General features: G+C 36.1%; 1 protein-coding gene across 9 annotated transcripts in view; it reads left to right on the top strand.

Annotated features, from left to right (window-relative positions):
* Window positions 1-23,176, top strand: part of CDC42BPA (CDC42 binding protein kinase alpha) — a 326,424-nt gene that overhangs the window by 247,604 nt on the left and 55,644 nt on the right. For 7 of the 9 annotated variants that reach the window (XM_029230868.1, XM_029230860.1, XM_029230864.1 and 4 more), the window contains 5 exons: window positions 489-613; window positions 13,819-13,924; window positions 14,350-14,498; window positions 15,957-16,048; window positions 18,396-18,472. In XM_029230868.1, coding sequence (XP_029086701.1) covers window positions 489-613; window positions 13,819-13,924; window positions 14,350-14,498; window positions 15,957-16,048; window positions 18,396-18,472 — 549 coding nt within the window. Of the gene's footprint in view, window positions 1-488; window positions 614-13,818; window positions 13,925-14,349; window positions 14,499-15,956; window positions 16,049-18,395; window positions 18,473-19,530; window positions 19,579-23,176 lie in introns of all 9 variants that reach the window. The other 2 variants (XM_029230867.1, XM_029230861.1) reach the window with 1 other exon arrangement.

Below are 23,176 nucleotides of genomic sequence, written 5' to 3'. Positions count from 1 at the left end.
GTATTTGCTGCAGAATAATACTGGAGGAAAGGGTAAGAAGACAGGAGTACAAATGAAATAAGATTGACACTGAGGTGATAATTGTTGAAGTTAGTGATGATGGGCTCATGGGAATTCACTTACACTCTTCTGTTCATTTTTGTATATGCTTGAAATTATAAGATTTTTTAAAAAGGATGACATAGAGAGATTTTCAGACAAAAAAATGAGAGATGTTGTTACCAACAGAACTGGGGAGTTCTTCAGGCAAATGGAGAATGTTCACAGATGGAACCAATTCAATATGGGGAGTACGGGAAAAGCAAAGGCAGAAGGAGAATTCAGAGTACTTGATGTTTCCACATTCAGTGGCCAGAGGGTGCATCATAATAGGAAATCAGAAAGACAAGCATTTTTGAGTTACCAGATTTAACAAGAGGCATCTGAGCACCTTGAATTCCTGTTCCTAAAAGCCACACGTCTTTAAGTACCTTAAAACTGCCTTTCAGCTTACCACTTTGTATGAGAACTTAAGTACATGCAACCAGCAGTTAGAAGAAGAGGTAAAGGATCTAGCAGACAAGAAGGAATCAGTTGCACATTGGGAAGCTCAAATCACAGAAATAATTCAGTGGTGAGTACTCTCTTAAATCTGTTTTTGTGGGTAATTTTTGGCCATATAGTCAAGTTGGTATGAATTCTGGGAGGAATATTTATTACTGCTCTGTGCTTCGTCTATGTTGTCTTTTATTTTCCTCTTTTCTCTCTAACTCCATCAAATATTCCGTATCAGCTTTTACACAGTTTCATTGGAAGCTGATATTTCTTTCTAAGAAAAGAAAATGTTATTGCCTCCTAAGACAGTTGGTCCTTAAAGAACTGAAGAAACTCATTCACTAGCTATCAGAGTTCCTTTCTAAGATCAAAATTGCTGTATTTGTGATTACTTTAAGAAACAGAAAGCCTGGAGAATACTTTACAAGCTGAAGATGTGGTTTCACCCTTTTCATAATTATAACAGACTAATTCACACATGGCATTTTTAAAACATTAAATGGTTACAGTTTAGTTTTATCAACTGTTTTTAAGGCCCTAGGATTTAATTTGGGATAATTGCCTTAGTAACTTTCATATTAATTAACTCAAATGATTGTTCTGCTATTTGTAAAAATTTGTATATTTTTATAATACTTGAAGAAAGTAGAATCCAACAGGGACTTTATTTTCTAATGCAAATAGCCTAACTTTTTATATTTACTTTTTTAACTTTCTGACTCTTTTTGAGCATGTTATTGATGTTTTATTTATATAAACAGCTACTGGTTTCTTCAAATATCTATAGACCAATAATTTGGTGAGAATGTTAGTTTATCATGCTCTTATTTTTGTTCTCTAAGCATTTTTTCCTACTAATACCAGCTTAATACCCTCTTTCTTAAATGAAATCATAAGTGAATAAACACTGCCTTTTTAAGTAATCTTACCCAAATGACTCAAATATTTTGATATTGACTTAACTATAGAGCTCTTATGTTAACTCAGCTTTAGCTTATGAATGTGACTGTTGAATGCATATCTGAAGGAAAATGCCCAAATTGTGGAAATATGGTTGTGTTCCAAATAGTACAGTTAATGGTTCATTAATATTTAATTGAGATCCTTGTCATAAACTCTACATTTCTGAAGCAAAATCATTTTAATCTTTAGCCGTGCTTATAATATCAAACATTATGACTTTTCATTTGTAACTCCATTATTATGTAATCAAATTTGTAATAAGATGTTAATGAAAATGACTTTATAGAAGACAAAACTGATTTGGCCAAAGCCTGAGATCCTAGACCACTGATCTTTTCAAGTGATTGCATGATGGGTTCAGATGGAATGGGAAGTGGTTCTAGTAAAGAAGCTTTAAAGAAGCTTCAAATATGGACTATCTGGAAAGGGTTAGTAGAAAGGATGAAGATGAAAATTTTTGTGTGATACTACAAAGCACTCTTTTTACACATTTCACATTCAAGTTAAATATGCAGAAGAAATCAGGAATACAATGAATTCACTTTGCATTAAACCTATTATTTAGAAATGGACTAATATTTTTGATAATAAATTATTAAATACCTAATAGGCTAAAAGTAAAAGATATGCTCACTGTCCTCAGAGTTCTCACCTATTTGAAAGTTATATCTCTGAGATATTCTGTGCAAGCTTATAAAGGTCAGAAGTTTCAGGTTATTCCTGATTCTTTAATCTGGTATATTAAAAAATGAAGTAATGCCAAAACAGGGTTTTGGAAACTTGTGATATGCAGTGGTTTAAATGTTTCCATTGGCCAAATTAACAGTTTTAAAATAAAACAAACACTGATGTATATAAGACTTCATTTGAATGCATTTCTAATGGCCTCGTTACTCTGCTCCCTCTTCCTTTCCCTATGAAATACCTTTTTCATGTGAAAGAAAACCTTTTAGGTCAAGGAGACCTTGTTGCTCACACTGTATTGGAACAGGGACCTTTCTTCTCACCATTGACTCATCAGAAGACTTCTCTCTTTCTCTTTGAAATGGTACTAGGAGGAGAGGTTGAAGTAGTAGGCTGGTCCATAAGATTCATTTTTTAGATGTATCTCCTCACATATAATGCATTCTTCTGGTATAATAGAAGATAGAAAGGTCTGTAAAATAGGGTGCTTGGCCTTCAAGTACTAGCTTATAGTGTAACATTTAAAAGTTTAAAAACTAATGTGATCAGAGCTGGATATAAATAACAAGACTTAAATGTAAATTGTCTTATGTATTGTACAAATACTGATTTTTCTATATGAGTATGGAGGAGAATTACTTCAGACTGGGTGCTAAAGAAAGTTGGGGGTAATCAGTGGAACTATAATGCATTTTCTGAAAACACTGAGTTCAATAAAGGGTGCTACTATTCCTATAAAAGAATAGTAGGAAATAAGACCAATAAAGTTATTGCAGCACAATTAACATGAATACTGGGTAAGAATCAGAACTTCATTTACTTATAAGAAGAAGGAGAAGGCTTTTCTGCAACGGATTATGGAATTGATTGAGGTGATGCATTAGGAAGGTAACTCTTCATAGTGGTATTCAGCATGAAATAGAAGGAAATTTGGGGGAAGCTGAACAAATGGAGAAGACATGGAAGAAGGATCTATAGGACAATTAATTATAAATGAAGGGCAAGAGATGAGGAGGAATTAGTACTTCTGAAACTCTGTGTTGGAGAGATTAAGAAAATGGTGATATCACTGAAGTAAGAAAAGTCAGGAGAAGGAACCAGCTTTGGGGAGGATGATATCAATTTTAGTTGTTCTTTTGTTTGTTGGTGAGTCTGAGATCATTCTGAGATATCTGAGTGCAGATTTCCAATATGCTTTAGAAAAGATGACTTAAAGGTTAGGATTAGAAATATAAATTTGGGAATTTAATTTCTAGTAAATAAGGCCATTGAAGTTGTTGGGTTTTATAATAGAAAGGATAATGGTGAGGGTGATAACAGTAGAAGACAGAGGAAACAGCTGTGTAAGACAACCAGGAAAATGTTTTAATAATCAGAAAAGGGTTTCAATAGTGAAACTTATATTTTCCTTTGTTTAAATTCATTCACATTATTTGAAACACTCCTCATTCATTAATTTTCATTCCTGTGTAGTAATAGTTTACAGTGATTAAAAAATAGTATGTTGTAGGCATTAGGCTGAAAATTCACATGTTTTCTCATTTAGTTATCATAACAGTCCTATGAAGTAGATACTATTGTTATTCCCATCTTATAACTGAGACAACAGAGAGTTAGAGGGGGTAAATGACTTATCCAAAGACATACAACTGCTAAACAGTGAGCTAGGATTTGAACCTAGTTCTATATGATTCAAGAGTCAAGTTCTTAATCATTCTACTATATGTGTCCTGACTCACAAACTTTTTTTTAAATTTTATGTTGGAGTATAGTTGATTAACAATGTTGTGTTAGTCTCAAGTGTACAGCAAAGTGATTCAGTTATACATATATATGTATCTGTTCTTTTTCAACTTCTTTTCCCATTTAGGTTATTATGGAATATTGAGCAGAGTTCCCTGTGCTATACAGTAGGTCCTTGTTGGTTATCTATTTTAATTATAGCAGTGTCCCAAACTCCCAATCTGTCCCTCCCCCAACCCTTGTCCCGTGGTAACCACAAGTTCGCTAAGTCTGTGCTGACTGCCAGACTTTTTAAGGACTATGTCTTATATGTCTTCTTCAGTCTTCCTAATATGTCTACATAATAATCAGTATTTAGTAAATATTTCTGGATTATTTTGACTTAGCCAAAGAAAAGATGAGAGATTTGCCTCTAAAACTGTTTTTTTTTTTAAACGTCTTTATTGGAGTATAATTGCTTTACAATGGTGTGTTAGTTTCTACTTTATAACAAAGTGAATCAGTTATACATATACATATGTCCCCATATCTCTTCCCTCTTGCATCTCCCTCCCTCCCACCCTCCCTATCCCACCCCTCTAGGTGGTCACAAAGCACCAAGCTGATCTCCCTGTGCTATGCGGCTGCTTCCCACTAGCTATCTATTTAACGTTTGGTAGTGTATATATGTCATGCCACTCTCTCACTTTGTCCCAGCATACCCTTCCCCCTCCCCGTATCCTCAAGTCCATTCTCTAGTAGGTCTGTGTCTTTATTCCCATCTTGCGCCTAGGTTCTTCATGACCATTTTTTTCTTTTTTCTTTAGATTCCATATATATATGTTAGCATACGGTATTTGTTTTTCTCTTTCTGACTTACTTCACTCCATATGACAGACTCTAGGTCCATCCACCTCACTACAAATACCTCAATTTCATTTCTTTTTATGGCTGAGTAGTATTCCAGTATATATATGTGCCACATCTTCTTTATCCATTCATCTGTTGATGGACACTTAGGTTGCTTCCATGTCCTGGCTATTGTAAATAGAGCTGCCATGAACATTTTGGTACATGACTCTTTTTGAATTATGGTTTTATCAGGGTATATGCCCAGTAGTGGGATTGCTGGGTCATATGGTAGTTCTATTTGTAGTTTTTTAAGGAAACTCCATACTGTTCTCCATAGTGGCTGTATCAATTTACATTCCCACCAACAGTGCAAGAGGGTTCCCTTTTCTCCACACCCTCTCCAGCATTTATTGTTTCTAGATTTTTTGATGATGGCCATTCTGACCGGTGTGAGATGATACTGCATTGTAGTTTTGATTTGCATTTCTCTAATGATTAATGACACTGAGCATTCTTTCATGTGTTTGTTGGCAATCGTATATCTTCTTTGGAGAAATGTCTATTTAAGTCTTCTGCCCATTTTTGGATTGGGTTCTTTGTTTTTTTGATATTGAGCTGCATGAGCTGCTTGTAAATTTTGGAGATTAATCCTTTGTCAGTTGCTTCATTTGCAAATATTTTCTCCCATTCTGAAGGTTGTCTTTTTGTCTTGTTTATGGTTTCCTTTGCTGTGCAAAAGCTTTTAACTTTCATTAGGTCCCATTTGTTTATTTTTGTTTTTATTTCCATTTCTCTAGGAGGTGGGTCAAAAAGGATATTGCTATGATTTGTGTCATAGAGTGTTCTGCCTATGTTTTCCTCTAAGAGTCTGATAGTGTCTGGCCTTACATTTAGATCTTCAATCCATTTTGAGTGTATTTTTGTGTGTAGTGTTAGGGAGTGTTCTAATTTCATTCTTTTACATGTAGCGGTCCAGTTTTCCCAGCACCACTTATAGAAGAGGCTGTCTTTTCTCCACTGTATATTCTTGCCTCCTTTATCAAAGATAAGGTGACCATATGTGCGTGGGTTTATCTCTGGGCTTTCTATCCTGTTCCATTGATCTATATTTCTGTTTTTGTGCCAGTACCATACTGTCCTGATTACTGTAGCTTTGTAGTATAGTCTGGAGTCAGGGAGTCTGATTCCTCCAGCTCCGTTTTTCTTTCTCAAGATTGCTTTGGCTATTCGGGGTCTTTTGTGTTTCCATACAAATTGTGAAGTTTTTTGTTGTAGTTCTGTGAATAATGCCAGTGGTAGTTTGATAAGGATTGCATTGAATCTGTAGATTGCTTTGGGTAGTATAGTCATTTTCACAATGTTGATTCTTCCAATCCAAGAACATGGTATATCTCTCCATCTATTTGTATCATCTTTAATTTCTTTCATCAGTGTCTTATAATTTTCTGCATACAGGTCTTTTGTCTCCTTAGGTAGGTTTATTCCTAGGTATTTTATTCTTTTTGTTGCAATCGTAAATGGGAGTGTTTCCTTAATTTCTCTTTCAGATTTTTCATTATTAGTGTATAGGAATGCAAGAGATTTCTGTGCATTAATTTTGTATCCTGCTACTTTACCAAATTCGTTGATTAGCTCTAGTAGTTTTCTGGTAGCATCTTTAGGATTCTCAATGTATAGTATCATGTCATCTGCAAACAGTGACAGCTTTACTTCTTTTCCGATTTGGATTCCTTTTATTTCTTTTTCTTCTCTGATTCCTGTAGCTAAAACTTCCAAAATTATGTTGAATAACAGTGGTGAGAGTGGGCAACCTTGTCTTGTTCCTGATCTTAGAGGAAATGGTTTCAGTTTTTCACCATTGAGGACGATGTTGGCTCTGGGTTTGTCATATATGGCCTTTATTATGTTGAGGAAAGTTCCCTCTATGCCTACTTTCTGGAGGGTTTTTATCATAAATGGGTGTTGAATTTTGTCGAAAGCTTTCTCTGCATCTATTGAGATGATCATATGGTTTTTCTCCTTCAGTTTGTTAATATGGTGTATCACATTGATTGATTTGCATATATTGAAGAATCCTTGCATTCCTGGAATAAACCCCACTTGATCATGGTGTATGGTGTATGATCCTTTTAATGTGCTGTTGGATTCTGTTTGCTAGTATTTTGTTGAGGATTTTTGCATCTATGTTCATCAGTGATATTGGCCTGTAGTTTTCTTTCTTTGTGACATCTTTGTCTGGTTTTGGTATCAGGGTGATGGTGGCCTCGTAGAATGAGTTTGGGAATGTTCCTCCCTCTGCTATATTTTGTTTGTTTGTTTTTGCGGTACGCAGGCCTCTCACTGTTGTGGCCTCTCCCATTGCGGAGCACAGGATCTGGACACGTAGGCTCAGCGGCCATGGCTCACGAGCCCAGCCGCTCCACGGCATGTGGGATCTTCCTGGACCGGGGCACGAACCTGTGTCCCCTGCATCGGCAGGCGGACTCTCAACCACTGCGCCACCAGGGAAGCCCCCTCTGCTATATTTTGGAAGAGTTTGAGAAGGATAGGTGTTAGCTCTTCTCTAAATGTTTGATAGAATTCGCCTGTGAAGCCATCTGGTCCTGGGATTTTGTTTGTTGGATGATTTTTAATCACAGTTTCAATTTCAGTGCTTGTGATTAGTCTGTTTATATTTTCTATTTCCTCCTGGTTCAGTCTCTGAAGGTTGTGCATTTCTAAGAATTTGTCCATTCCTTCCAGGTTGTCCATTTTATTGGCATATAGTCACTTGCAGTAATCTTTCATGATCCTTTGTATTTCTGCAGTATCAGTTGTTACTTCTCCTTTTTCATTTCTAATTCTATTGATTTGAGTTTTTCCCTTTTTTTCTTGATGAGTTTGGCTAATGGTTTATCAATTTTGTTTATCTTCTCAAAGAACCAGCTTTTAGTTTTATTGCATGTTGCTATCGTTTCCTTCATTTCTTTTTCTTTTATTTCTGATCTGATCTTTATGATTTCTTTCCTTCTGCTAACTTTGGGGGGTTTTTTGTTCTTCTTTCTCTAATTGCTTTAGGTGTAAGTTTAGGATGTTTGTTTGAGGTGTTTCTTGTTTCTTAAGGTAGGATGTATTTCTATAAACTTCCCTCTTAGAACTGCTTTTGCTGCATCCCATAGGTTTTGGGTCATTGTGTTTTCATTGTCATTTGTTTTTAGGTATTTTTTGATTTCCTCTTTGATTTCTTCAGTTATCCCTTGGTTATTAAGTTGTGTATTGTTTAGCCTCCATGTGTTTGTATTTTTTACAGATTTTTTCCTGTAATTGATATCTAGTCTCATAGCGTTGTGGTTGGAAAAGATACTTGATATGATTTCAATTTTCTTAAATTTACCAAGGCTTACTTTCTGACCCAAGATATGATCTATCCTGGAGAATATTCCATGAGCACTTGAGAAGAAAGTGTAATCTGCTGTCTCGGGATGGAATGTCCTTTAAATATCAATTAAGTCCATCTTATTTAATGTATCATTTAAAGCTTGTGTTTCCTTATTTATTTTCATTTTGGATGATCTGTCCATTGGTGAAAGTGGGGTGTTAAAGTCCCCTACTATGACTGTGTTACTCTCGATTTCCCCTTTTATGGCTGTTAGCATTTGCCTTATGTATTGAGGTGCTGCTATGTTGGGTGCATAAATATTTACAATTGTTATATCTTCTTCTTGGATTGATCCCTTGATCATTATGTAGTGTCCTTCCTTGTCTCTTTTAGCATTCTTTATTTTAAAGTCTATTTTACCTGATATGAGTATTGCTACTCCAGCTTTCTTTTGATTTTCATTTGCATGGAATATCTTTTTCCGTCCCCTCACTTTCAGTCTGTATGTGTCCCAAGGTCTCAAGTGGGTCTCTTGTAGACAGCATATATATGGGTCTTGTTTTTGTATCCATTCAGCCAGTCTATGTCTTTTGGTTGGAGCATTTAATCCATTTACATTTAAGGTAATTATCGATATGTATGTTCCCATTCCCATTTTCTTCATTGTTTTGGGTTCGTTATTGTAGGTCTTTTCCTTGTTTTTTGTTTCTTGCCTAGAGAAGTTCCTTTAGCAGTTGTTGTAGAGCTGCTTTGGTGGTGCTGAACTCTCTCAGCTTTTGCTTGTCTGTAAAGGTTTTAATTTCTCCATCAAATCTGAATGAGATCCTTGCTGGGTAGAGTAATCTTGGTTGCAGGTTTTTCTCCTTCAACACTTTCAATATGTCCTGCCACTCCCTTCTGGCTTGCAGAGTTTCTGCTGAAAGATCAGCTGTTAACCTTATGGGGATTCCCTTGTGTGTTATTTGTTGTTTTTCCCTTGCTGCTTTTAATATGCTTTCTTTGTAGTTAATTTTTGACAGTTTGATTAATATGTGTCTTGGCGTATTTCTCCTTGGATTTATCCTGTATGGGACTCTCTGTGCTTCCTGGACTTGATTAACTATTTCCTTTCCCATATTAGGGAAGTTTTCAACTATAATCTCTTCAAATATTTTCTCAGTCCCTTTCTTTTTCTCTTCTTCTTCTGGAATCCCTATAATTCGAATGTTGGTGCGTTTAATGTTGTCCCAGAGGTCTCTGAGACTGTCCTCAGTTCTTTTCATTCTTTCTTCTTTATTCTGCTCTGCAGTAGTTATTTCCACTATTTTATCTTCCAGGTCACTTATCCATTCTTCTGCCTCAGTTATTCTGCTATTGATTCCTTCTAGAGTATTTTTAATTTCATTTATTGTGTTGTTCATCGTTGCTTGTTTCCTCTTTAGTTCTTCTAGGTTCTTGTTAAATGTTTCTTGCATTTATTCTATTTCCAAGATTTTGGATCATCTTTACTGTCATTATTCTGAATTCTTTTTCATGTAGACTGCCTATTTCCTCTTCATTTGTTAGGTCTGGTGGGTTTTTATCTTGCTCCTTCATCTGCTGTGTGTTTTTCTGTCTTCTCATTTTGCTTATCTTACTGTGTTTGGGGTCTCCTTTTTGCAGGCTGCAGGTTCGTAGTTCCCATTGTTTTTGGTGTCTGTCCCCAGTGGCTAAGGTTGGTTCCATGGGTTGTGTAGGCTTCCTGGTGGAGGGGACTAGTGCTTGTGTTCTGGTGGATGAGGCTAGATCTTGTCTTTCTGGTGGGCAGGTCTACGTCTGGTGGTGTGTTTTGGGGTGTCTGTGGCCTTATTATGATTTTAGGCAGCCTCTCTGCTAATGAATGGGTTGTGTCCCTGTCTTGATAGTTGTTTGGCATAGGGTGTCCAGCACTGTAGCTTGCTGGTCGTTGAGTGGAGCTGGGTCTTGGCGAGGAGATGGAGATCTTTGGGAGATTTTCACCGTTTGATATTACATGGAGCTGGGAGGTCTCTTGTGGACCAGTGTCCTGAAGTTGGCTCTCCTACCTCAAAGGCACAGCTCTGATGCCTGGCTGGAGCACCAAGAGCCTGTCTTCTACATGGCTCAGAGTAAAAGGGAGAAAAAAAAGAAAGAAGAAGATAAAATAAAATAAGATAAAAGTTATTAAAATAAAAATAATTATTTAAAAAAATGTTTAAGGTAATAAAAGAAAGAAAGAAGAGAGCAACCAAACCGAAAAACAAATCCACCAATGATAACAAGTGCTAAAAACTATGCTAAGAAAAAAAAAAAGGACAGACAGAACCCTGGGACAAATGGTAAAAGCAAAGCTATACAGACAAAATCTCACACAGAAGCATACACATACACATTCACAAAAAGAGAAAAAGGAAAAAAAAAAAAATATATATATATATCGTTGCTCCCAAAGTCCACCTCCTCAGTTTGGGATGATTCGTTGTCTTTTCAGGTATTCCACAGATGCAGGTAATCAAGTTGATTGTGGAGATTTAATCTGCTGCTCCTGAGGCCGCTGGGAGAGATTTCCCTTTCTCTTCTTTGTTCACACAGCTCCTGGGGTTCAGCTTTGGATTGGACCCGCCTCTGCGTGTAGGTTGCCTGAGGGCGTCTGTTCTTCGCTCAGACAGGACGGGGTTAAAGGAGCAGCTGATTCGGGGGCTCTGGCTCACTCAGGCCGGGGGGAGGGAGGGGTACGGATGCGGGGCGAGCCTGCAGCGGCAGAGGCCGGCGTGACGTTGCACCAGCCTGAGGCGTGCCGTGCGCTCTCCCGGAGAAGTTGTCCCTGGATCACGGGACCCTGGCAGTGGCGGGCTGCACAGGCTTCCGGGAGGAGAGGTGTGGATAGTGACCTGCGTTTGCACACAGGCTTCTTGGTGGTGGCAGCAGCAGCCTTAGCGTCTCATGGGGTCCGTCTCTGGGGTCCGCGCTGATAGCCGTGGCTCGCGCCAGTCTCGAGCTCCTTTAAGCAGCGCTCTTAAACCCTCTCCTCGTGCACCAGGAAACAAAGAGGGAAGAAGAAGTCTCTTGCCTCTTCGGCAGTTCCAGGCCTTTTCCCGGACTCGCCCCGCCCGCCCTGGCGGGTGAGCAGACAAGCCTCTTGGGCTGGTGAGTGCCGGTTGGCACCGATCGTCTGTGCGGGAATCTCTCCGCTTTGTCCTCCGCACCCCTGTTGCTGCGCTCTCCTCAGCAGCTCCGAAGCTTCCCCCCCCCCGCCCCGCCTCCACCAGTGAAGGGGCTTCTAGTGTGTGGAAACCTTTCCTCCTTCACAGCTCCCTCCCACTGGTGCAGGTCCCGTCCCTATTCTTTTGTCTCTGTTTTTTCTTTTTTCTTTTGTCCTACCCAGGTACGTGGGGAGTTTCTTGTCTTTTGGGAGGTCTGAGGTCTTCTGCCAGTGTTCAGTAGGTGATCTGTAGGAGCTGTTTCACATGTAGATGTATTTCTGATGTATCTGTGGGGAGGAAGGTGATCTCCTCGTCTTACTCTTCCACCATGTTGAAGCTCCTCCTAAACCTGTTTAAAAAATAAAAAAGTTAAGAGAATGAGTAGTGTAAGCTTAACCAGATGGCTTAGAAGGAAGGGGCAAGAGATGGTGTTGGGTTGGAGAAAGTATGATGTTTTTAAGATTTAGGTTGGAAGTAGACAATGATTATGAAAAGGAATTGTTGTGCAAGACCTAGGGCCTAGTGGAACTTAAATGGCATGAGTGTGTAGTTGACACAGTCTTTTTTTTTTCTTTTTTCATCACCCTTCCCTTCAGTAATTTTTTGTAGGCAAGAAAATAGACATAGGTTTAATCAAAAGTTGAGAATTAGTGGAAGACCACAGTGGTAAGGGAATGTGAATGTATTCAAGATGTAAATAAAAAGCAAAGTTAGAAGGTATTGTTTTTTATATAATATTTCAAACAACATCATAGCAATTTACATGGAGTTGTTTGATTTCCAAAGTGAATAAAACACACTGGATTTCATAGGTTCCTGGAAATGTGCATAAGCCAAGATCTCTGAGCTATGAGAGATACTAAACCAGCACTGGCTTAGACCTATTAGCCTGGTTAAATGGTAATATAGTTTTCTTAATTGCTACTCTTGAGTGTCTTTAGAGGGAAATAAAAAATGTCTTTGGAGGAAAAACAATCTTCCCCCATCTATATTTATTCTTTATGTTATAGATTAGGTGATTAAATGAAAAGATTGTGGTCACTTGTGGTGTCCAAAGTTAAAGAATTTTAGAAGGAAACAGCATCCCAATACACAAACTTTCTTAATATTTTCTTAAGCCACTTTTCTTTAAAAGGCTGTGAACATATATACATGTACGTAGAGCCTACGAATATGTAGCTATCACTAGAGTGGGCAACTTCACAGTGATTTTATTTGCTCCTTTATTCTTTTGTTTGTCCTCCAAAGCACTTTCCCATCTGAGAGAAGAAGGGATCAAACCCCTTTTAAAGGGCCTCTTTAAGATGTAGATATGGGGGCTTCCCTGGTGACGCAGTGGTTGAGAGTCCGCCTGCTGATGCAGGGGACATAGGTTCGTGCCCCAGTCCGGGAAGATCCCACATGCCGCAGAGCGGCTGGGCCCGTGAGCCATGGCCGCTGAGCATGCGCGTCCGGAGCGTGTGCTCCGCAACGGGAGAGGCCACAACAGTGAGAGGCCCACGTACCGCAAAATAAAAACCAAAAAACAAAAAGATGTAGATATGGAGTGATATGTAGGTAGACAGATGAATTTAACTCCTCAGGAGTTTAAATTGTAACAGATGCTGAATCAAGCCTCAAGATTTAAACTTGTCTGCTGTATGCATCACAGATATGTATTGATTTACCTGAAATATACTTTCCTCATGGCTATTTAATGGCCTGAATTTTATTGAATATAATTTGAAAACATTTCTCTCTAAAATCATATAATTACATCAGCAAGATAGCCTTAAAATAGTAAATAGAAACTGAGTTTCGGGAATTCCCTGGCTGTCCAGTGTTTAGGACTCCACGCGTCCACTTCTTCCACTGCTGGGGGCCCTGGTTTGATCCCTGGTCCGGGAACTAAGATCCCACATGCCTTGGGGTGCAGCCGGGGCAGGGCGGGGGTGGGGTGGGGGGGTGGGGGTGGGGTTGTAGAAACTGAGTTTCAGTAGACTTTAATCTTTTCTCTTTGTTATATCATTGACCATTTTAGAAAACAAAAGAGCTTTATTACAACACAGAATTTTTGTTTTTTACAAAATATTCTACTTAAAACTTTCTAAATTTAGTGTACTTCAGTTTTAAGAAGGGTGTGTTGCGTTTTCATAAGATAAAAAATGGAATCTAATAATAAATCTTAATATTCTTTAGAAATCATGTGAGTGTATGTGTGTGTATGTGTGTATGTTTAATGTTAGATTAAAAGAGTATTCTGTGGCTCAAGGGTGAAGTTTTACTGATTTATCAGATATGTATAAGTTGGACCTTTCTAAACGTGGCCACCTTTATCTGTAAATAACTGAACAGTTCAGTAAACCATTTCCCGCTTGTTGACAGTAGTGCTGTGGTAGACCTTTAAAAGAAGATATTAAGAACATCTTTAAATTTCTGTCACTTTTCACTTATTTCTTTATGATGCTTTAAAGTAATATATATCTCACTGAAGTTTTCTGTTTTACTTTGGTACTTGATCTCTGTCTTTATTTGCATGTATTCTAGGGTCAGTGATGAAAAGGATGCACGAGGATATCTTCAGGCCTTAGCTTCTAAAATGACTGAAGAATTGGAAGCTTTAAGAAACTCCAGCTTGGGTACCCGAGCAACAGTAAGCTCTGCCATTTAGCAAGCAGGCTTATTATATCAGTCGGTGGGAAGGCTCAGCAAACACTAATAAATCTGAGTACTTACATCAGTTTGTCTAGGCTTTGCCTACTGTAAAGATTTTCATGAGAAATCATTCAACGTTTTTCCAGTTTATGAAATTATAATACATAGCTGCTTAACTATAATTTGTGTGGCTAGCCATTAATGGTAATAACCATAAAAAATAAATGCATTTATAATGTGAGTCTACAGTTTTTCTGAATTTAATGAAAAATAATATATTTTCACAAGTAATAGTTCTTTTAAATTCTTTACTTAGGGAAAGATAGTTCTTTTAAGTAGTTTCCAAATTCACTTATATTACTAAACTTAAATGTTAAAGATAAAATCGAATGGAGCTAAAAACGCAGTCATATTATTTCATAGGATATGCCCTGGAAAATGCGTCGTTTCGCAAAACTGGATATGTCAGCTAGACTGGAGTTGCAGTCAGCTCTGGATGCAGAAATAAGAGCTAAGCAGGCCATCCAAGAAGAGCTGAATAAAGTTAAAGCATCTAACATCATAACAGAATGGTAAGACTGAATAATATAGTCCCACTAGAGTGATTTCTAATTTGGTCCAAAAGTTTCTGGAGAGAAGTTACATGTTTAGTTTCCTACCTATCTATACCTTTTTTTTTTTAAGTGATGACCAGAAAAAAACTATGAATATTTGAAAATGAATTGATGATTTTAGGCCTTGTGTGCAGTGATGCAATTTTAATACAGCTTTGTTTCTGACTTGTCCTTAAAGTGGAATTAATAGTACTAATTAATATTCTGTTATTTACTTTTCCCCTTATTTGTAAAATTCACTCTCAAATTTTATTCTATTAAATCCAAAATAATCTTTTGTTCAAGAATATCACATTAGTATAAAATTGCAGCATAGAGTCAGAACAAACTATAGTCATCTGAAAATTCTGGCCTCTACCATAGGTTTTTTTACAAATGAAGTTTCAAGTGATGGTAAATTTCATAAAGGTAGAATATACTTAAATTATCCTTTCTTTCATGTTATGTATTAAAAAAAGTGTATCCCCCACAGGTCCAGGACAGTTAGCTAATGAATACATTCCCTCCATTCTTATCACAACAGTAGAATAAATCATACTCTGAATAAATAAATGATAAAAGGAAACTCGTAATTGGATTGGTTCAAGAATAAGTTATAGAGGAATAAGGTGATATAGAGGAACAGTAAAAAGTTCATGTTACAAATCAAAATGTAAATAGAAAAAATACCAAATGTTGCAAAGGCATTCAGCATGAAAAGAAATATAGTCCCATAAATTCGGTTTTTAATGGTATGAAGCACCCCAGTTGAATTATAAGCTCTTGGTATGTATTATCCAATCATAAATTAAGTATGTTTTACTGAAATGTGCTAGTGTAACATTGAAAATGGAAAAAAACTGTTTTTGGAGAGTATGAATTGATCCCAACATAAAGAACTGCTAAATGTCATTCTCTGTATTGTAATTTGGAATAAGTGTGATCTTTCTGCTTATGCTTAGGACATATAAATTTACACATTTGTTCATAAATCAGGAATGTGAGTCAAACTGAAAATTACAAGTTTAGTCACTTTCATGGTTCTCTATGAAAGAAGTCTAACAATTCTAAAATTAACCTTTGATTTTATGACATTTTTAAATTTAATAATGTAGCTCAGAGCCAGCAACTTTTCTATAAAAGGAAAGATAATAAATACTTTGGGGCTTGTAAGCCATATAGCTTCTGTCTGCTCAGCTCTGCTGTTGAGTACAAAAGCAGCCATAGACAGCATATAAATGAATGAGCCTGACTGTGTTCCAGTAAATCTTTATTTACGCAAGCATAGATGACAGGCTAGATTTGTCCTTCCTGTAGTAGTTTTCAGTTCCCTACATTATCATGACTGACATTTAAACCAATTAAGTTCAACTACATACATGATGGCTCACTAACCAACAATAAAAATAATGACACTTTTCCTTTTTTTCCCTTAAGTAAACTAAAAGATTCAGAGAAGAAGAACTTGGAACTGCTATCAGAAATTGAACAACTGATAAAGGACACTGAAGAGCTTAGATCTGAAAAGGGTATGGGAATGTGTTTTGCATCAACCAGGACTTAATGTTCTGTTATGAATACATTTTATTATACAAGGATCAGCCTACTGTGTAGGCAGGAGAATTGTGCACATACACAATTCTGGCACTCATTTATAGATGTATGTGTATATGGCGCACGCACACACACACACACACACACACATATTTGGTAGACAAGTCTCCTGAGTCATTTTGTTTTACTTGATACGCATTGTTTAAAGATTTCTTAACAGAAAACTCACTGTGCCATAAATTTGACTTTTTTCAGGACCATGGACTATATCATGAAGAATATTTTTATGATTGGAAAAATTTGTTTTTATCATATACTTTATACTGTTCTCAAACGTTATAGGGGATTCACTCTCAGGGTAGTTGATGAAATAATGTATGAAATAACTAAAGATTAACCTAATCCAGTATTAGAAAGACAGCTCAGTGACAAAGAATTATTTGGGCATTTCGGTGTCTTCTTCCATGTTTGATACTCAAAGTGCTTGCCCTGTGGGATTTTCCAGGATTTATTCCCATTTTCTTGAAAACATTACTTGAGCATTTTTTCATTAATGTAAAAAGTAACTCAGAGTGCTTGGTAGCTTTATTACATGAACTTCAACGTTCTTTCCATAACATGGGCATTAAGAATGTGAAGATTTAATTTTTTAAAATTCAGAATGTTATTATCTTAATGAAAGGATCTCTTATATATAGTTGTTAAAAATTCATTTTCCTGACAGTATTCCTGACTGAATACTGAACTAGTTAATAGGCTCTATGTTGTACTTATGTGCTGCCTTATCATTTCGCAGTCCTGTGACACACAGTGACGTAAAGCTGGTTGGGTCTCCGCATCTGCTTTTAAAATTGTGGCGGAAAGAGGGTAATCACACAAAGGAGTTAACATGAAAAAGCCATTAAAAGTAGTAGCTAAATTTTTGTTGATTGAATTTCCTAGTGAACAAGAAGGAAGGAAGGAACCCAGAAAAAGTGAATTAGGAACTCAGATTAGGAGTACAAAGCATCATGCTAAAATGAGAATCAAGCTTAATTTTCATGTATGAAGAGTGGAAGGAGCTGTGTTATTTAGTGAGTAGAGGAAAAAGAATATATAAGACATGGAGGACCTGTGGCGCTAAAGGCAATTTGTATAGAAAAGAGACCAGTGAAGAGTATGACTTACTATAACACACCAGTTGGCATTGATTGCATCATTTTAAAGTAGATCTAAACTTGCGAAAGAAGAAATCGTTTATCACATTGCAGGCTAACCTATGGCTATGGTTTTATATTTGGATTTTGAGCCTTGCAGAATAATAAAATTTCACTATATGTTGTAACATAATAGTCTACTTAAATAATACAATGTAATGTTTATATAATGAGGGCAAGGACTTTGTTTTCCTGCTTTATTTACTATTATATATCCAGTATCTAGACAGGGTTTGGCAAATAAAAGACTCTCAATAAATATCATTGATGGAATGAATTTCTGAACATACTGCCTTATCTGGCAACTATGGTATATTATTAGAGAGTAATTCAAAAAGCACATAATTTGATATCAGTTGATATCAGTTCCTAAAACGCTATGGAGATCAAAAATGTGTGTTGGTTGTTTCTCCTTTTCCTCCCTAGTATTTATCATTATGTGTATTTTAAGAATTAATTTAGAAATCATGTATTTAAAGTTAATACCATAGCCAAGAGGTATGAGTGAATTTTTTTTAATTTGCCTGAGAAAAGCTAGGGTTTGGAGTCCTCATTCAACCAACCCTAGTTTTTCTCAGACAAAATTTTTTAATTTCATGCAATTTTTGTCAATAAAACAGTAAATGAAATCAGATTGAGGCCTTAGCAAAAGTTTTTTCATAATTAAATAAGTTTGTTGTATCACTGCATTTTTAAATAAAAGATTATTTATATTAATATATACTATATGCTTGATGAGAGTATTTCAAAAAGGAAACCTTGTTTGGTGATAGATTACCTTAGAAAAATCAGACGTAACCAGGGTCCTATTTTAAAATTTTTCTCAAGAGTACCAAAAGATTTAATGTGCTTCTTACAGTGTACTGTGTAGGAAAAGAAATTCAGGAACTCAGATAAGTCAAGAAACAAGTATTTCATGGAGTCTGATGTAATTGAACTATTGAGTGATATTCCAAGAAACATTAATGTATTTTAGTTTTTTAAGTATGTGGAGTTAATGATATTAATTGGTTTTAAAATACAGTAGTTTGTGAGCAGCTTTTTAATAGATTCAGACAGGAAAGGTTATCCGTGAAAATTAGTTTTAATTGTTCTAGTTTTAAAAAAAGTTGCTGCTGTCTTCTAGGTATAGAGCACCAAGACTCACAGCATTCTTTCTTGGCATTTTTGAATATGCCTACCGATGCTCTGGATCAATTTGAAGTAAGTATTAAACTTTTCATATATCCTCTGCAGTCAATTTAAAATTTACTTTGTGATTTAAAATTTATTTGCAATAAAACCTTTATTGCATCCCATATAAGAGGACCTAGAATCTTATATAAACAAAAACGTATTAGGAAAGGAATATGTTCTGCAATGTTATGGAAACTTTAATCATAAACTTTTCTTGTGTTTAAGAAAGATCTAAATAAGAGGGTCGTTGATAAGATTTAAAAGAAATTTCATCTCTTTCCCTGAGGAACAGTAAGTGCAGAACAAATCCTGACTTTAAATAATTTTGACACTTTTCTTTTTTCTCCAAAGCATAGAGCCACAGTAAAAAACAAGTGAAAATTTCAGAGCTCACAATAGGGCAATGCTGGTTCTAGTTCCAAATCAATTCAGTTTTTTAGAAGTATACCAAAAGAATGCTTTTTGTTAAAAGTATTACATAGACTTTATTTGGCACACTCCATTATAATGAAATAGTGATTATATGACTCTGTCATTCTTTGGTACTTAAATTCTTTGCTAGAAAAAAAAATTAAGATATGAAGTATATTTTTATGTCAGAAAACTTAAGTTAGTGATTATATCTTAATCAACAAATAATCGTATGTCTCTGTGCAAGGCACTGTTCTAGGTGCTGGAGATACAGTAGTGACCAAATTGACAAAGTCCTGCCCCTCAAGAAGCTTACATTCTAGCAGGAACGATTAGAGGCAGAGATTCTGTTGCTTACTTTTAGTTGTTACCTTCTGGAGTGCTTCCATTTAATTTGATTATTAATGAGCTTCAGCTTAATACATTTTGAGCACAGTATATGAATTGTATTTCATTCTTTTGGGAAAGGAAAACCGAATCACTCTTTAAAAAGTAATTAATGAATTTCTACGTTTCTTGAGAAACAATGACAGTGACTGCTTTTCTCATTTATTTATTTGAATTAATGTCATTTGCCTTTCAATTGTTTTACAAAATTTTTGATTTATTATTTGTTCCTATTAAATTGCTTCATCCATTTTTTCTATTTTTTTATTGCTGTATTCGTTAAATAGGATTCCTTTTCTTCTTCCTCATCTTCACTGATTGATTTTTTGGATGACGTAAGTCTTTGATTTTCAAACCAATGCATCCTTCAGTAAAAGAGATCAGTGAATTGATATGAAGAATTTACCTAGTAATGCAGTCAGTTTTAGAAATATCACACTTGATAATTTGTGAGCCAAAATGTGCTTCTTTTTAAATACAATGCAGAGTTATCATTATTAAATATAATAAAGTAAAAATGTACTTTTAAAAATGTGTTGTCCATCAGAGAATCTCTGTAGTTCCATTCTTTGCAACAATTCTGAAGACTGGAATGCTTATTTGATTATTGTCACTATAGATATATAGATATAAATAATTGCTCATTTTTGTTTTTCATGGCAATTTCTATTTCACATTCCCCTTTTCTTTTCAGCACTTTACTATTTAGTTTATATGTTAGTTAAAAGTAAACCCCTGGTGGTAGAATCAGAACAAGTGACACATTTTATTAACTCTTCCAGTAGATTTTACCATGACACAATAATTGAGTACAGATCAATTTTTAATGCCGACAGAATTTCTCTTCTAATGTAAAAAATGATTTTAGTTAATATATGCACTATATTCACTATAAATTGACTGCATTATCATTTTCTCTCTTAAATTAATTGTATAGGTTTATTAATTTAGAAGTTCCTAATGTATAGTGTTCCTCTCTTTGCAGAAATACCTGACATATACATTCTCTCTAATCCACATTAAATGGCACAATAATTCTTGTTGTAAAGCATTGTATTATCCTGTTGAACATTCTGTCTTTACAGAAATTTGGAAATAAAATGGGTTCAAATGCAAATATTGTGCATATAACTATTTTTAAACCAGGGGAAATTCTTTAAATGTTTTATTTTTTGTGTTTTGTTAACTATAATTCTTATATTGAGGAGAGTATTAAGCATAATTTTCTACTAAAGAAAACTCCTGATCTATATTTTTAAGTGATTTTTTATTTCTTTGAAATATTTATACCAAAGTGTGCACCTTTCCATTCTAAATGGAAACTATTTTATTATTCTTGAGACAAATAATTAAACTAGCTAATTCTGCAGTGTGATAAAAAGAGAACTCTTGATGTACAATAATATTTGATGTTATAATCTGATGTATATTTTACTGTTCTAAAATACTCAGTATGGTATTTCCATACAGATAACATTCACCTTAAAAAGAATGGGAAGGAAGTTTGAACAAATATTTTAGTTGTCCTTTCTCCTAGAAGACCATTTTCATTTTTCTTTCTAATAAACTCTTCTCCACATCCCTTTTTCTCCCACAAAAATCTTTGAATGTACAACACAGGAGTAGTATGTATTTTGGTAAATAGGTTAGCTCTTCTCAGCAGAAGCACATCTCAGCCCACTCCTATCTCATCTCTGCTCTCATATGCTGTCTTCTGCCACCACCCCGCTGTAGTGTCTGTTTCCCACTTTTACTTTTCCTCTAGAAGTACCCTTTCTTACCCTTCACCCACTATTACCCAGTATAGATACAGTTCAGACATACATGTAAATTGTAAAGTAGTACAAAGGAACTCCTATTATAAAGTAAACCAGAACTAAGTTCACAGAGGCTGCTGAATCTTTATGACTCAGGCTCCAGCTCTTCAAGGGCATGGTTTTTTTCTCATTTGCTTCCTAAGCACTTTCCTCTCAATTTATTGCTTAAGCACTTAAGTTGATTCAAATCCTGCCTCTGCCACTTTCTAGGTATATAATTTGGAGCAAGTTATCTAACCTTTCTGTGCGCTGGTTTGCTCATCAGACAAACAAGGATAATAATAGTACTAATCTCATAAGGTTGTTTGAGAATTTAAAGAAACAACATATGTAATACCCTCAATAATATTGGTTATTATTCCCTTACTCTTAATAGACCAGTTCCCCTCCATTGCTGTGTTCTCTTTAGCTTCCTTTCTTGTCCACAAATTCAGTTTCACTTAAGTACTTCCTTAGTAGCTCTTCACCACTCAGCCTTCCACTTACCACCAATGTGCATCATTATACTTTCCTCCTGTTGAATCACATTACCACTGGAAATGCTTTTTACGTGTCAGGGCAAAGGCCAGCAGTAACCTCCCATTTAAAAAAATATTTTGTATTCTTAATTCATACTTTATGGCATAAACCTCTTATTTCCCTTCATAGTTTGTAACTGTGACCACCCTTCCCAGCATTATCATCCGTTTCACCCTCCCAGTCATAATAGAATGTTATTTTGAATAATGGTATTCAATCTTTGGCATGCTTGGGTTCAGCATCCAAGATACTTAGTATAAAACTCAAGTTCTGTAGCTTCCTTTCTCTTAGGCATGTGGATTCTTAAGGATTAAAATAAATCTTGATTGTTCTTTGTGCCCAAACTAGTTACGTTGTTGTGCATGATGTTTAAAATATGTGACTGTGCTCTATACTAAGTAGACTCTATCTCTTAACTAATCCACAGGACACATCCTCTGCTCATTCTTTTCTGTTTTCAATCTCATTGCTATAGAAAAGGAAAAGATTATGTTGAAGACCTAAAGTTGAATTGCAGTGAAATTTGTAGGTATAGGAGGGAATAAGGTTAGTTTTAAGCAAAATTGCACAAATGAAGTTTTCTTTTGTGTCCACACATCATTGACCTTCTCCATCTGCCCCCAGTAACCTAGTGCCCTCATACTGCCCTCAGATTCTTCAGAGCTTTATCACCAGTGCCGCCCCTCCCCGAAAATTACCTTCTAGTTTTTTCCTTAACCCTCCCACACAGGCCTATTAAAACTATAATTCTTTTACTTAAATAGTACACCTAATCACTCTCCTACCTCTAAGTTTTCCTCACTATGTTTTGCCTGTTATTCAAAATTCAGATGAATGCTAGGATTTGGGGCAATATGGGAAGACGTTCGGAACAAGATGCTTTCCTCTTAAGATACGCTGTTTAGACAACTCTTGACAGAAGAGAAAGAGTATATGTAACACCAGTCCCTCCTTCCCTCTGACTCAGGCACAGCAGAATACATTCTCAACATTCTGCTTCTGTAACTCAGCGTTTGCAGTTCCACATGTAGAATAATAGACTTTTCAAGGAGAAGAGAACCTTAGAAGATCTTTAGTCCAGTGGTTTTAGTAATTATTTACCACAGCACTCCCACTAGTAGATAGGTTACTCTCCCATTAGTGAGAGTGACTTTTTAGGATTCTCAGTCTTTGGAGTAATAGGGAAGTGTTGACAAAAGGGTTACGTGGCATTCTTTAGGGCAGATAAAAGGGGGTGGGGGGCGAGTTAATTTTGAGAGAAACTGAGACCATTTTTATTAGTGGTCCCTTGGGTAAGACACTCCCATGTGAGTTACTGAGATAGCAGTTGAACAGATACCAGGATCCTTTCTGCTGTGGAAATGATTTCCTCTTTTACCCTTATCTTTCTTCTCAACCCCACGTGCCCAGTCCTAGACTGCCTGTGATACTGCATATTAGGCCCAGCGTCATCCTGCGGGTTACAGATGGGGGGAGCAAATGGAGCTCAGCAGCTTAAGTTTTCTCCCATCTGTTCCCTTCATTCCTATGGTAGCAGAACCAGGGATCATCAGACTAAGCTTACAGGAACTTCCCATTCTGTTGAGTTCATTTTCTC

This window comes from Monodon monoceros, unplaced genomic scaffold (assembly GCF_005190385.1).
Source record: "Monodon monoceros isolate NGI ecotype Baffin Bay Population unplaced genomic scaffold, NGI_Narwhal_1 Super_Scaffold_18, whole genome shotgun sequence".
NCBI lineage: Eukaryota > Metazoa > Chordata > Mammalia > Artiodactyla > Monodontidae > Monodon > Monodon monoceros.
The sequence above is the reverse complement of the archived record's forward strand: the minus strand, read 5'-3'. Positions and strand labels throughout refer to the sequence as shown.